This window comes from Trachymyrmex cornetzi, unplaced genomic scaffold, assembly GCF_001594075.2.
Source record: "Trachymyrmex cornetzi isolate Tcor2-1 unplaced genomic scaffold, Tcor1.1 scaffold1026, whole genome shotgun sequence".
Classification (NCBI taxonomy): Eukaryota; Metazoa; Arthropoda; class Insecta; order Hymenoptera; family Formicidae; genus Trachymyrmex; species Trachymyrmex cornetzi.
The window spans coordinates 1-15,963 of NW_017295572.1; the positions used below are offsets into that span (position 1 = coordinate 1).

Consider the following 15,963-nt stretch of genomic DNA (forward strand, 5'->3'; position numbering starts at 1 on the left):
AGTGAGGAAATAGCAATTGGAACGCTTGTGATTGGTTCCGCTCTCGTTCGGCGTTACGCTATTCCGCTGAATGGATAGGCACCTTTACGTATTTCTAGAAGTTTTGCTAAGTGAAGCGGACTTAAAAACATAGAATTATTGGCTGCGTTCAGCAAACTCAACAGTTGAGTGAGCACTCGCTGCTATTGATATATTCTTCTAGATCTAAAATCTGATTGGATGATCTAAAGAGAATACCAATAACAGCGAACGCTCACTCAACTGTTGAGGTTGCTGAACGCAGCCATTGGTTAGTACGACAACTTCTATCGCGTGGCAAATATTACTGCGTTCTGTGTGCAAGAGCCATTCCTATAAATTCATCGCATGGTACTGGTGACCTTTTATGTTGAGTCGAAAATTCAAACAGGGGAATCTTAAGAAGAAGAGCCGTTACTGTTATAGAAGGTGTATGCGGCAGCAGAACTCAAGGCAGAGCTAGATTCTTATGTCCAATTTCTTCACTTCCAGATAAGTTTTGCGGATAACCTTATCCAGGAGATATCTTCATTGTAATCTGGGAAATATATCTTGGATAAAGTTATCTAGAGGTGAAGAAATTGGACATAAGAACAAACTATAAATACTGGCCTTAAAGTCGTAATCACATTAGCGATTGCCGATTGAACTGTGATTATGATTGGTCGCGTTCAGCAGATACAACTGTTGCGGAGCGGATCCGTGAGCGCTCGCTGCTATTGATGTATTCTTCTAGATCATCTAATAGCAACGAGCACTCACGGATAGAAATAGTTCTATCTCTTTCTATTTCATTACAGTTACTAGACTGGTTAAGTAAACCGACGATAGTGAAAGTGGCCCTAAATGATTGATACCAACGTCTGTTCTTTTTAGCTGAACTTCTTGCACGGTTTATCTCTTTTCTCTTTTTCTTTTCAACGTTGAGAGAAAAGGAAGAAAGATGTACTGTACAAGAACTTGAGCTAAAAAGAATAGACCCATGGTGTAAAAAGCAAGGTATAGCATTGTACATAATGGCGGCAGCTTTAGTGGTTAAACCAATCAAAAGACGACTCATTTTGTAGACGCTCACTTTAAAGTAAAATTTGATGAGAAATAAAAATGCACGAATTATGTAAAATTTTATATATATATATATAGTCGGTTATTATTTCAAGACCGTCTTAAGTAATGTCTTAAGACGCTAATGCAGCCTTCTGGCCGGTATTCATAGTCGGTTCTTATTTTAAGACCGTCTTAAGTAATGTCTTAAGACGCTAATGCGGCCTTCTGATTGGTTCATGACATCTTAAGACTGTACTTAAGACGGTCTTAAATATAAGATCCGACTATAAATACCGGCCTCTGATTGGTTCGTGACTTCTTAAGACCGTACTTAAGACGGTCTTGAATACGGTCTTAAGAAGTCACGAACCAATCAGAGGGCTGCATTAGCGTCTTAAGACATTACTTAAGGCGTCGTCTACAATACACGGAGTAAGAAGTAAGAGTAAGAAATTGACCCATCACAGTCGAATGTGAGAAGAATAATCGACTGTGATTGGTCAATTTCTTACTCTTACTTCTTACTCCGTGTATTGTAGACGGGCCTTAAGAACGGTCTTGAAATAATAATCGACTATGAATACCAGCCTTAAAGTCTTGAATATAAGGCGTCGTCTACAATACACGGAGTAAGAAGTAAGAGTAAGAAATTGACCAATCACAGTCGAATGTGAGAAGAATAATCGACTGTGATTGGTCAAAGAGCCTTTCCTTACTCCGTGTATTGTAGACGGGCCTTAAGATCTGACTATGAATATCTGCCCTACATATGTACAGTTTGCTATTACTGCTACCAGGTGTCTTTGCAATTGTTTAGCTGGTTTAGCAGATTGGCGGTATTTCTTTGCGTGTAAATGAGTAAGGAGTGCAAAATGAATAATAGAAAAAATTGGTTATCTTACTTTTATGCTTAGTTAACGCTTCCACTGTTATCATTGTGCTTCATTACGGTCCATGATATTTCTGTTTTTTGCATACAAAATACAATTTATTCAGGTTTAACCTTTCAAGATGAATGACATCGAGAAGGGAATTATCACCTACATACATCTGGAGAATTTTGTGTGAGTAAAGAATATATAAAATCTTATTTTTTGTGAAATTACAACTTTCTTTCGTCCATTCTAAACATTTAATATTACATTGTATCTTATTATATTACATTATTAGACATTTATTTTATCATATATTTTTTTAATTAGTATATATTCCCAATATTCCCCCTTTAACAGGACTTATGACAAAGTGACAGTGATACCAGGAAGATATCTCAATGTTATCGTTGGACCTAATGGTTCTGGCAAATCCACCATTGTCGCCGCTATAGTTCTCGGTCTAGGAGGTAAAACAAACATCATTGGGCGGGCCCTTCAGATAGGAGAATATGTGAAATATGGACGGGATTCGGCAAAAATCGAAATTCATCTGAAAAATGGCTCCGAACAGGATTCTATAATAACTAGGATGTTTACCAAAGAAGGAAAGTCCACATGGATGATTAATGGTAATCATGCAAATGTGAAAAATATACAAGAATTCACATCCAAGCTTAATATCCAGGTATGTATCTTAATTTATATTTCTAGTTTTTTCTTCTTAGGAGCCTCCAGATTAGTTGTCTATTAAACATTTTTGACATAAAATTTTTTAAACTTGTATTATAACCTTTGTTTAATCTCTTGGGATAAAATGTACCAAGAGGCATGTAGAATAATTCTGACTTATATTTAAATAGTCTCTGACTAAACACATAAAATGTGTCTCTTAATGCCTTTATTACTTTAAACTTATTTTGTGCAGGTTAACAATCTTTGTCAATTTTTGCCGCAAGATAAGGTACAAGATTTCTCAAAAATGGATGCTCAAGCATTATTAGAAAATACAGAAAGATCTGTCGGAGACCCAAAGCTTCTTGAGTATCATTTAAAATTGAAGGATCAAAGAGTCGATTTTAAGAAATTGGAAGTTGATATAATCAATACAAAACGATTATTGGAATCTAAAACTGAGAGCCGTGATGGACTACAACAAATTGTTGCAACAATAAAAGAGAAAAAGTTGATAAAGAAAAAGATTGTAACACTGAAGCAAAAGAAGGCATGGATGCTGTATGATCAAATGCGGAGGAAATTAGTAGAGGTACACCAAATTAATTTTGGAAAATGTTAAATGTTTTTCTTCATTGTTACTTTTTTATTATTGATCCTTTTGCATATGTTTGTACAGTCAAAGAAAGCCAGAGATAACGCAGCAAAACAAATGCAATTAATAGACAAAAAACTGCAACCGTTAAATAAGAAGATTGAAAATATAAAGATTGAAATGACAACGTTGAAAAGTTCTTTAAAGGATCATGTGAGTATAGCACATAAAATAAAAATATTAAAAAAACACTATTGTAATATTATTAATGTCACATATTAATGTAACAAGATGTCCAGTAATATATTTTTGTGATAAAGCTCGAGTGCAAACAGAACAGGTTAAACTAAAATTCTGTATTAGTTTGCGATTTTCGTAATAATGAGAAATTAATTTATAAAGATCTGCAAATCAGCGTGCATTCGCACAATACAACAACAAGAAATCTTAGCGTTTATGGTCGAAACGCTCGACGAGACTTAGGAGAGGCATTCTATAAAAAATAATGGCTATGTACTAACAGTACATTGTTATTTAAAGAATGTGAAAATCTCGAAATAATACAGAATTTTTCTACTTAAAATCTATTCAACTTCTTTACACATTTGAATGTTGTCACAAAAATTATACCCTGTATACATATTACATTAATATTCTGAAATTTTTGTTGTGTATTTTCAGAACAATAAAGTTAATGCTAAGAATGCGAAATTAAGAAACATCATGAATGAGATTCTTAACTCTGAAAACAGCATCAAGGATGCAGAAAACATATGTTCTCGAAACATTCAGGCAGAACAGACTCGAGATCAAGATATTAAATTTGCACAACAACAGAAATCCAAACTCGAGAACGATTTTTCTCTTACGATTAATGAAATGGGATCAGGTAATTATTAATTTGACTTAATTTTATTAAATAATACGTGTGTATATATATATATATATACTTGCCATATCAAGTATATAATTGTATATTTATCATAAAAATATTATCCGAAATGTTGAAGTCGACCGTATAATATAAAGAAATTCTTTCATTTTGTAATATATAACTGTTTAGTTTAAATTTTATTTATAGTCACTAATTTATCACAATATTTTAGCAATATTCGAAATGTCAGGAATATGTTTCAACATTTTTATGGCTGTTTCATACATATACATAATTAATATATAAATTAAAGCATATGTGGGATCGAACTCAAAATTTGTTGAGTTAATTACTTTCACATAGACGGATACGTCTATGTCATCCTTCGATAATAAAATGTTATATATTTTAGAGGAAAGTTTAATGGAACAAATGCAAAATATAACATCTAATATGGAGGAACATAGAAAAGTAATTAAGAATCTCACTAATAAAAATATCACATTGAAGCATGAGGACGAAAACATTAGTCGCGAAATGAGAAGTATATGCTTACACACAAATACCTATATTATATTTTTAATATTGATCATTATTCTTATTTAATATGTTATTAAATATGTTAATTAAAATTATTGATTGTAGCTATCCAAGCGGAACTCCAAACAATTAATATTGATGTGAAACGATTAGAATTGCTGAAACAAAGGGATGTGAACGCATACAAGGCTGTACTTTGGTTGAAAGAGAATCGAGACAAATTTTCAGCAACAGTGCATCTGCCAATGTTACTCAATATTAATGTAAAAGAGGCTTCATACGCCAAATATTTAGAAAACATAATACCGTTTCGAGATTTAGTTGCATTCACATGTGAAGATAAAAGAGACATGAATCTTTTACTTAAGTATTTGAGGGAACAACAAAAACTGAAAGTTAATGTTGTACATTCTGATCCAATGAAAAGAGTCACATTGCAACCGAATATCCCGATAGAAAATATACAAAAATTTGGCTTCAAGCATTATTTAGTAGAGCTTATCGAAGTACCACCCTCTATACTGAAATATTTAGTCTCGATGTATCGTTTAAACAATATCCCTGTCGGGACTAATGAAATCGAGAATAATACAAATTACATACCTCGCAACTTAAATTGTTACTTTAGTGGTGAGTATATATTTCCTAACAATAAAATTACAGATTTTCCATAAATTCAATAAAATTTTCTTTGTAGAAAGTAGTATATATTCTGTAAGTACATCTAAGTATACGCACGAAACATCGACCAGAATATCACGAGTTCATGGAAATGGAATGCTATCTATTGTTCTGGACAAATCTAAACTACAGAATCTTCAAGAACGGTATTTTAATTGAATAAAAAAATATATAAATTATAATGAATTAACATATTGATACATTGATTATTTTATAGATTACAAAATTTGCAAGAAAAGAAGAATGAAATTTCGATAAATATTAAAGAAATAGAAGAAAAGTTATGTTTGAAAACAAAAATATTAGATGAATATAGAGCCAACAGAAATAAATGTCAACAAAATGTTCAGCATATTCAAGCATTAAAAGGTAGAATACACATAGCTGAAGATAGACTTAGGCAGTTGGAAATGGGCCGGATGAATATTGATGATATAAAAGCAACATACACCAACGAGATTAAGGTTTTTTTTTTAACAATGTAACATGCTATTTTTAAAAAATTGTCCAATAAAATCTGCATTTATGTTTAATTAATTGTTTACAGGCCATTATAAAGAAACAATTAAAACTGTATAAAGAATATAATGGAATTCTGCAAGAATGTTTCAATTGCAATACAAGTAACGTAGAGGTCAAATTTGCAATAACGTTATTACAACAAACTTTATTGTTTAAAGAGACTGAAGCCGACGAATTAAAGGATAAATTTATAACAGCAGAGAGAATATTTAAAATACATGATGAAGAATTCCAACCTTTAAAGAAAGAAGCTGAAAGATTATTTAAGGAAGCATTGACAAGCACAGATAATCTTAGTCCACAAGATGACGCGTTTAAAGCTTTCAATAAAGCCTTTGAAAAATTACCAGCTACTATAGCTGAAATAAACAACGAATTAAATATTGCTCAAGCAAAAGTTTTTTGTATGGCACAAAATGTGGACGCCGAGAATGTACGTATGTCATGATGGAGAATACTTTTTAACACTATTGATACAATAACAAAATTGAATAATTCTTTTATATTTTCAGATACTGCGTGAATATGAAGAAATGCAAAATAATATTCAGCACTTAACTGAATTTATAAAAAAGAAGAGTATTTTACTAGAGCAAATGACAAAGGAGATTGAAACATTAAAAGCAAAGTGGTTAGAACCATTGCAGCAACTGATTGAAAAAATTAACTCGAATTTTAGTTCTTACTTTTTTGCAATGGACTGTGCTGGCGAAGTTACGCTCTCACATGGTGAAAATATCGTAAGTATAAATATATGATGTATATGCAAAATAAAAATTCTTTCGTTGTTTTCAATAACCAATAACAATATATTTTTAGTTGGATTTTGATCAGTACGGACTAAAGATCAAAGTAAAATTCCGAGATGCGGACGAGTTGCAAGAATTAACAAGGCATTTTCAGAGTGGTGGGGAAAGAACTGTAACTACTGCCATTTACATGATAGCGCTGCAAGAATTATCGCGTGTGCCATTTCGCTGTGTGGATGAAATTAATCAGGTACGAGATATCCGTCTTATGCTAATCACTAATAGCAAGTATTCTATATTTATATAATGTATTACATATGTAATTTGTAATATATTATTCGTTATTTTTTGCAATTTAAATTTTATTAGGGCATGGATGCGATAAACGAGAGACGAGTCTTCGATTTACTCGTCAAAATGACAGGAAGGCCAGGCAGCTCCCAATATTTTTTGCTTACCCCGAAAGTAAGTGTTACAACAATAATAATTTTCTATTACGCGATAACTTTTATTAACCTTGTTGTTCTCTAACAGCTTCTGCCTAAATTATCATATACCGAGACAGTAACAGTGCATTGCGTCTTTAACGGGACAGTTAAGGCAGATAATGAAGATTTTGAATTTGATGTAAAGGATTACTGTAATCATCTTGCATCATCTGATGAATAGAACATATTTTTCACATGTTTTTCTCTTATTAATTTAATACGTTATAAAAATTGATATCTTGTTTCTTATGTAAATATGAAGACAAAGTTTCACCGAGTTAGAGAAATTTATTTTTAGTTTTGTATGTATATAATGAGTGCGCAAAATTTGTGAAACTAATTTATATTTTCATAAAGAAATATAAAAGATTTGATAAGATAGCTTTAATAAGATAGCTTTAATAAGATAAGTTTTATAAGATAAATTACATTTTATATTAAAGTAATTCAAATGTTAATTCTTACAAGAAATGTTAAGTATTGATACTGAAATTAAAGTAAAATAGAGATATACATTAATATCTTATTTAGTATGTAATTTTATAAATGGATATTTGTATTACACTGAATTATTTCCAATATGTGTTAAAAGTATAGTTTTACACATAGATATTTGCGTGACTATTTATTTCTTCCTCTTTCCTTTTTTTTTCTGAGCCTCTGGCCACGGAAAACCTCGACATTTTAGCACATCCATAATGTTATGACATGTGTAATAAGCGTTTTCCATCACTTCCTCGTTAAAGATGTCCATGGCAAATCGTGCTTTTCCGCCGCTTCTTCTCGATTTCTTTGATCCTTTACTTTTGCCGCCATTACCACCTTTAGTACCTTTTCCATTATTTTTTCCGTTTGTCTTCGTTCCAGCCTTCTTCTTACTTTTACCCGTTGCCATTGTAGTCGATTAATGAAACCTTGAGAAACAGATCAACATTAAATATTTCTAATTTATTGATAACAAAAGTCTATCACATTTTGTAACAAGTATATGTTGTTCACTGCTAATTTTAATACTAAAATTACCGATGTTCAAATTTATTCAACTAATTTCACACTGCAATTTCGCCGTATTCTCGTGGTAGAAAGCCAGGCTCAAACCGGAAGAAATAACTCGCGTTGCCATATCAACTTGTAACAATTACATCAATAAGTTCATTCATTGCTACTCTAACTCCTCGGAATTAATCAGAATTAATCTGAAAGGCCATACGAAGCAGGATGTTTGTAAGACTTTATAAGAAACTTGAATGTCAGCTTTTTTGTCAAACAGGATATTCAGCTTCGAGAGCTCGATTCTTATGTAATGTCTTTAAATTTTTCTTAACCAGATGTTATTCCGGATTACTTTATCGAGAGTCCAAAAAAAATGACAACTTTATAAGTTATAAATCAGGAATATATATATCATATAATCGGAACATTAGTCTTAATAGATAATAGTTTTTATACACAAAAATAATTTTTTTTAATGCTAAAAAAGATATTTATTAAATTAAAAAAAATTCTAATTGGGCTCTTGAAATATAATCAAATAAAGAACGACTAAAAAAGGGCAATTAAGAGCCTTAAACGCAGTAATTAGTGCGTGAATCAAAAGTATAAATATATTTCTAGTTAATATTCCATACGTAGTATACAAATCTGAACGTTTCGGCTATCTTCAAGCCATCTTCAGCAGTCTTCATTAACAAGATATTTATTCCTAAAAATTCTTGCGAAACATTAAGATATTTAAAACAGTATTCATTTTGTATTCATTTTGATTATTAAATTCATTGTGCGGCGGTCATGCAAGGAGAGTTTCGGTAAGCGATTTTTATGTTTCCACCACACGTGGAGGAAGCCTTGAATCGGCGACCTCCGAATCTGTGGGTGTGCACTTGTTTCGAATATGTACTTGTCGTAAACCTCGAGATGAAATTTATACACGTACTGATACGTGATTTTTTTATAAGATACCTCAAACTTCGACAACAATTCAATCGCGAAATCCAGCTCGCTCTAAGAAACTTCAAATTTGAGTACTTCGATTTACATACTTAAATCTCTTCAAATTCAGTTACAGGTTGAATGCGTCTCATTAAATACATTTTGACAAATCAGATCTAACATTAAATGCTTGATAGCTATAGGCATGGACTTACAAAAGGAGGAGGCGAGGGGCATTACTCCTAAATTTTGATAAGAAATAATTTATCAAAATTATTTTTATGTCGGAAAGAAGCTGAAAGAAGTAATACCTGTAACTGAATTTGAAGAAGTATTAAGAAAATTTCCTGAAGATCCTCGAAAATTAGCTTTAACATAATTATATATACATATATTTTATAATAAATATTGTTTGAAGATGAATTTTTGCCCCCCTCCTCCCTTGACTGAAAACCTGAATATAATTACAGAAAAAATTAAAGAACGTGGACAATTACGAATGATATTACACTCCGGATAAGACCAGGGAAAAATACTACAAATGCAGCCGAAAGTATCGAAAGTGTTAAATGATATAACAACTCAAACAACACAAAATATCCAAAAGAGAGACATAAGACGTCTTTAAAATGTTTTTTAGACGCCAAAGACGTCTTTTCATTTGATATATTTTTTTTCCCAGACAATACATTGAGACATAAGACGTCTTTAAGATGTTTTTTAACCGCCAAAGACGTCTTATGTCTCAATGTGTTGTCCGGGAAAAAAAATATATCAAATGAAAAGAATCAGATAAGTGTGCAAATAGAGCGATTTCGATGGATTTCTGCGATAATTTTATCAATAATTAATTCAATCAAAATTCCCTGTAGCAAAATTTCTAATTATTATATATAATTTGTCTGCAATCTTTCTTTCCATCTGTTAAGCGAAAAATTAATTATTTCGACCCATGTTGTTAAGATAAGATAACGTATATATATATATATATATATACATATATGCTTGATAAATTAATTGCTGTTGAGTTAATTGGAGTCAATCAAGGCGACTCTAATATTACATTATATGTACACATATATATATATATATATATACATATAATGCCGGATTATTATATTATATATATATATGTATTTGTGAATATGACATACATATATAATAACATGTACATATATTAAGGGGAGAACAGGGGAGGAATGCCGGGTCCCTTCGCTCCAACCAACAGCGTGTTTGTCGCGAGCGCATACAGATGTCGGTTCGTCGGTTGTCACATTGTCAGTCGCCCGGCGGAGTTCGACGCGGATGGATGTGTGATACGTGTCTGAGCGTTTCGAGCCATCTGCTCCGCTCCGCGAAGCGCCGGCAGACTGAGCGTGCCGGTCGCACGGAAACTCATATCTCCTGGACACGTCGTACCTTCAACCGGCGTAATTCGCCGACTGGGTTGTCATCCGGTGAGCAGGATTTTCTCGGAAAAGCGAGCGATACTTATAGCCCTCCGTCTCTTCAACGTTTTCTCGTTCCATTCATCACTCAAGTATATGGAAAAGCAAGACGAGATGCGATTTTATGTCAGAATTGTTCGTTTTCGTTAACGATCACTGTAAACATTTTTTAGCATCGTCAACAAAAATTTGGATATCATGGATCAACTTTATTCGCGTGTCTTTTATTCTTTATAGGTGCTAACTAGGAATACGTCAATGTGATTTTACAAATGCTTCGGAGCAATTCTTTGATTAGTCAATTCTTTCTTCTGATTAGTGAATCAAATGCTTCAAAGCATTTGTAGTGAGACTTTGGGTGTGTTCCGTTTCACGTGCGATGTGCAAGATTTATCATTTTATTCTGTTGTTTACTGAATATAAAGAAGGATAAAATAACACATTATGTGCATCGTACGTGGAACGGAACGCATCCTTTGACCGCACCCTAGGACGAGAATTGTATATTGAAACAAAAGAACTGTTCATTTGACTAAATTAATTGTTTATTTAACTAAATTAATTTACGTGTCTTTATTTCTTTCGTTGGAAAATGCATGTATTTAAGTCAAATATAATACGTGTGATTAAATACATTTTTCATTGAAAAAGATAAGGATGAATTAAATCAATTTGGACAAATGAACTTCTTTTTCTTAGAGTGTATCTATCCCTTTATTATTATTGTCGTTATTCATAGATTTGTCCTCTCTGTTAAACCCAAAACTAGACGAAGGAGCAGGCTTCACTAAAGTACTTCCAATGTCGCGTTGATTCGAAAAGAGGAATTAATAATTAACGGGCGCTGATATCAGTCAGTGTTATACTTTGACTTTCAAGTTTTCAAGACGGGACCTCAGTCGGAATAATGAAGCAAATTCTTTCGCAAGCAACGGAAAATAACCGTTACGCCGCGAGAAAAAAGATATTCGAATGCAAAGCATTGAACAAACAATCGTTGAACCAGTCATGCACATCGTTCGACAAGAGAAAAAGGCGCATAGATTTGATTTCTTCTATGTATTATTCGCTATCATTAATGGTGAATTCGGTCGTTCGAATAATGCATACTAAAGGCTGCTTTACATAAAATATCTAAATACAGTGACATAATTTATTCAACTTTGACAATAAAATACATATATGTTCTATTAAAATAACGAGATAATATTATATCATTATTAGATATTTAATTGTTCAAAACATAAAGTCATTGGATTCGGGCTTAAATAATTCCAAATTTATAATTAAAATAATTTCACGAGCCTATTTGGCTTCTAGCCTCTTCTTTTTCTATTGTCAATCGTTTAAAATATTTATATACTTTTACATTTAACTTTACATTTAATTTTATATATAGTGTACTAAGAAAAATTTCTGAAAATGAAAACTAGGAGATTCAGATCAATTAGAATTCTAGTTGGTTCAACTTAGAATTATAAATAGCGGTTTCAACTAGAAAATCCTGATTTATCCATTTTCAACCAGAATCCCAATTAATGTCACTCTTTTTCCAGTACAGCTTTTAGTATGCTAATCTAATGTACTGCAAGCAATCGAGTTTGTTGCAAATAAATATCGAGGAACTTATATTTATAAAAAAATTTCTTGTAAATTTACGTTTCTTGCAGTGTTTTTCGTGAACATTGATTAAGGTTATACCTACTTGCAAGGCCGAAAAAATACGTATTCTTGGGAATTTTTTTGAAAAAATTTGAAGTGCTTTTGAAATGAATGGTTATGTATTCAAATATATGTATTTCAAGGATAATTTAATATTTTTTTTATTGTAAAATATCGATAAATGAAGAAGATATGAGTAATCTCTTAAAAGCAGTTTTTAAAAGCGTTTTGCGATGACCACTGTGGCTTTGAGCTGGTTTATCTGAAATGAAAAAGCCTCACAAATTTAGTTAATATTTAAGATTATCTAGTGCCCGATCGTTAATTTTTTTTTAAATTAATTTACGACAAAATGGCGGCTGTTCAAAGTCGAAGGTACGATTCTTCTACCAAAAATTCGCTCGTTTTTTTATCAATAAAAAAAATACGCAACGAAAAAAAAAGCTACGATCGGGCACTAGATTTTTTAGTACTAACGGAGCCTACCAAATTTCATTTTGATCGATGCAGCGGTTCTCGAGATATTTTGGTCACCGATTTAAAAAATACCGATAAAAAAATAGGTTTTTTGAGAAAAATGCATTTGAAGTTTCAAATTAAGTTTACAACCAAATAAGATGCAATTTTTCAACTTACACGGAGTCGTCTAGGGTAACTGTCCCTATTAATGTGCCTTTTAGCCAATTTACTTATTACTGAATTAATTATTAAATATTGTAGCTTTAATTTTATCTGCTTGCAATCAATATCGGTTTTTCAACTACTTCTTTTTCTTATAATATTTCTTTAATCTAAAAAATGTTAATACTTTATAATGCTTTTGAAAAATAGAAAACATGTTTTTGTCCCTATTAGTGAATCCTATAAGCGGTGATGGCCTTATTATTAATGTGCCCCCAATTTGTGTGCCTATCCACATTTGTCTCTCATTTTAACATACATTTACTAAAACAGATAATAAATTTCAGCTAATTGTTTATGTTAATATTACATAAATCATTATTTCAATTATATTTATTTCAAAGTACACTCATAATACAACGTTCTCAGCTCCAATACAGGGCACATTAATAGGGACAAGCTTAAAATCTTGCAGTACATATTACTGGATTCACATAAATTCCTCATATCTTTCGAAAAATATTTAAAATACTTTAATACTCAACAAATAAAATATTATCTTTGGTGTCGTTGCATTAATAATTTAACTTAACAAAAAAAATATTTTTTCTTATTTATTTGTGCTAGTTTTCTTTATGACTTATTGAAATATATATACAAAAGCACACTAATAGGGACAGGCACAGTAATTGGGACAATTACCCAGGGTCATTAATAAATCCTCTAAATCAACTACAGCCTCCGAAATTTCAATATGAGCCTGTTGATTTTTTTGAAGTTTACAAGTAGGTATATATTTTTAATTGCCCAAGCAGATCATCCTGACTTTCAAAATAACGTCAAAGTGTTTTAAAACGATTACATAAAATTCATGTTTCAATCAGTTAATGATTCATTTTAACGCTATCGTCACTTGTTTTTCTTAAGTCGAAGAAACGCGCGATATCGTCGAGTTTATCTGCCGCTATCGATCTTACGTATCGTCGATATAACCCTCGCTATTCCCGCTGCACCGACGGGCGACGAGGAGCCGGGACCGGGCATGCAAAATGATGTAACGCGATCAATTTTCCTCTCATTCATTGCCGGCGACGATACCCTTTGTGGAGGTCAAGATGCATCCACGATCGCGCGAGACGTCGTGCATTTCTGCGGTCAATTTGCAGCGCTCCCCGGCATTCACATCGTTCTGCATATCCAGTACTCATCCTACTCATCCGTCACGTACCTGTCATCCGAGCCCGGCGACCGGAATCCTAATAAAACGGTGTAACTTTTGCTCGCAGGTCACGAAGCATCAATCGCATGAATCACCATCCGCGACCGTTGCAGCTCGTCCGTCTTATCGGCCTTCGAAATTCAAAAAGGAAAACAGCCGATCTCCTTTTCCAGGAAGAGGTACGATTAAACGTGTCACGTTTGTAAGCATCCCGAAAGATAACGCGCGTGATATCATTGTGAAAAAGCATAAATGTTTATTTCTGAAGAAGGATCGGCAGAGGAACGTGTTTGAGGAGCGATACTTTTAAGGAGAAGCCGAGAGTAAAAGTACGAGGAGGAAAAGAGAGCGATTAGACAGAGGATATACTTCTTTCAGGCGCTGGCAACTCCTGAAGAAAGATGTCCACGGCGTTGCTGGCCCTCTTCGCCGTGATCCTGTGCATCCTGTTCAGGATACTGAACGTGAACAGCGCGCCGCAAAAGCCCCTCCTCGTCTGCAAGGACCAGTCCTTCCTGACGACGGTGCTCAAGATTGCGCCGGTCATCGCTGAACCGTAAGTCTGAAAATTCATTTTTCACACTGTTAATACGACCAGCGAGTTGGCCGTTTTTAAACGCTCCGGCTGTCAACGTCCAACAAAATAAGACCTTCGTGAATTTCGAACCCGGAGTAGCCGCGAAAGTGAGGTTAGGTTCATGCTGGATGCCCGACGATGCTCCAGCATGGGTGGGTGTGTGACTTGCTGTTGTTACCTTATTGACTGAATATTTCATATTATACGTCATAATGTAAATTTAAAAAACATGATCCTTAGTCTGGAACATTGTGCGTCAAATTAAAAAATTATATCTGATGATAAGAATATATGTGTGCATTGCATTTTTAGTTCATTGATTTATCTGTTTGGTATAATGAAAAGATTATAATGATGTAAAAGGATAGGAGATGTTAATACACGAATAAAGATATAGTTTATGATTTTGTGTGTGAAAATTATTTGATTAATGTCGGCTGTAATTAACATATAACTGGAACTGGATTCTGGTAACCCTGAAACTCTTCCTAATTTTTAAATAGTAATTGTCTGGAATAATTTATGTTTCATTATCTTATGTTTTATAGTTTAAAATAATTCTTAAAATAAATAAATAATAATAAACTTTAGTGGGTTCCAAGAATCCATATATTCCTTTAGTGTCAAAAAATGTGTGTTTCTACTATTAGTTAATGAAAAAGATTATTATTATCATACTCAGATAGTCAATAGATCTTGTACCTGCTGTAAATTTTGTTAACAAAATACCAGCAGAAATATAAAAAGATCCGTCACTAGAATACAATGGCAGATTGACTGCTATTGTAATTAAATAAAATCTATTGTATAATCATTTCAATACATCATTCAAATGGTTGTAAAATCATTTCGATACATCATTCATATGGTCTTAAAATAATAGATTGGTTTTTCTGCTGGCAATCTGCTGTCAGATTATCAAGATTGTCAAAAAGTTTTGCTAGCATGGCAGAATGTAAACCTAATGCAGATGTAGTTGATCCGGAAAGAATTTTGCTGAAATACCTAAAGATTTAGCTAGATATAAATTTGAAAATAATTTGGTTAGACTATCAAAATAATTATGTAGAAAACTCAAGCATGATGAACAATGATCCAACAAATTTTTATATTCTAACAACTAACTTGATCATTCTATGTAATTATTTTGATGGTCTAACAAGATTATTTTTGGACACTTAGATACTTCAGCAAAACCGTTCTTTCCGTATAACAATCTATCATATTATTCTGTCCGAATCTACTGATAAATCGCTAGTATATTGTTAATATTTTGCTTGGGATAGTTATCACGATAGATGTGATTTATTGAAATAAACACAAATAATAAAAAGGCTTGTCTACTTTACAAATATAATGTTATAAGACTCAAGTTACTTTTTATTTATATATTTATTTGCGTGACATTTAAAGGTTGCAGCAAATATATATATATATATATATATA

General features: G+C 32.4%; 3 protein-coding genes across 7 annotated transcripts in view; 2 read left to right on the plus strand and 1 right to left on the minus strand.

Moving 5' to 3' along the window:
* Positions 1-1,909: 1,909 nt before the first annotated feature.
* SMC5 (structural maintenance of chromosomes 5) lies at positions 1,910-7,379 on the plus strand. Its single transcript, XM_018503704.1, has 14 exons — positions 1,910-2,129; positions 2,298-2,625; positions 2,866-3,204; positions 3,292-3,420; positions 3,889-4,096; positions 4,494-4,625; positions 4,727-5,251; positions 5,319-5,448; positions 5,520-5,766; positions 5,850-6,257; positions 6,337-6,564; positions 6,644-6,823; positions 6,943-7,038; positions 7,108-7,379. Exons 1-14 carry the CDS (start codon positions 2,077-2,079, stop codon positions 7,240-7,242), a joined length of 3,138 nt encoding a protein of 1,045 aa, XP_018359206.1. The 5' UTR covers positions 1,910-2,076; the 3' UTR covers positions 7,243-7,379.
* A 302-nt stretch (positions 7,380-7,681) lies between these two features.
* LOC108758683 (small lysine-rich protein 1) lies at positions 7,682-14,367 on the minus strand. 2 transcript variants are annotated; one of them, XM_018503761.1, is made up of 2 exons: positions 14,310-14,367; positions 7,682-7,975 (listed from the first exon to the last, which is right to left on the minus strand). In XM_018503761.1, the coding sequence occupies exon 2, from the start codon at positions 7,954-7,956 to the stop codon at positions 7,687-7,689; it is 270 nt and encodes an 89-aa protein (XP_018359263.1). In that variant the 5' UTR covers positions 7,957-7,975; positions 14,310-14,367; the 3' UTR covers positions 7,682-7,686. The 2 variants fall into 2 exon arrangements, with proteins under 2 accessions (XP_018359263.1, XP_018359255.1); XM_018503753.1 differs by lacking the exon at positions 14,310-14,367 and adding an exon at positions 8,085-8,256.
* Positions 10,276-15,963, plus strand: part of Hydr2 (abhydrolase domain-containing protein 2) — a 17,574-nt gene continuing 11,886 nt past the window's right edge. The window contains exons 1-3 of one of the 4 annotated variants that reach the window (XM_018503725.1): positions 10,276-10,447; positions 14,008-14,119; positions 14,209-14,496. In XM_018503725.1, the coding sequence (XP_018359227.1) occupies positions 14,342-14,496 (155 nt within the window). In that variant the 5' untranslated portion in view covers positions 10,276-10,447; positions 14,008-14,119; positions 14,209-14,341. Of the gene's footprint in view, positions 10,448-13,618; positions 13,922-14,007; positions 14,120-14,208; positions 14,497-15,963 lie in introns of those variants that run through there. The other 3 variants (XM_018503734.1, XM_018503715.1, XM_018503741.1) reach the window with 3 other exon arrangements.

Bases quoted from the DNA above. Each gene is read 5' to 3' on its own strand.
- SMC5 (XM_018503704.1), top strand. From the start codon at position 2,077: ATGAATGACATCGAGAAGGGAATTATCACCTACATACATCTGGAGAAT. The intron at 3,421-3,888 runs GTGAGTATAGCA...GTGTATTTTCAG, and splicing joins AAAGTTCTTTAAAGGATCAT to AACAATAAAGTTAATGCTAA. The intron at 5,449-5,519 runs GTATTTTAATTG...ATTATTTTATAG, and splicing joins CTACAGAATCTTCAAGAACG to ATTACAAAATTTGCAAGAAA.
- LOC108758683 (XM_018503761.1), bottom strand. From the start codon at position 7,956: ATGGCAACGGGTAAAAGTAAGAAGAAGGCTGGAACGAAGACAAACGGA.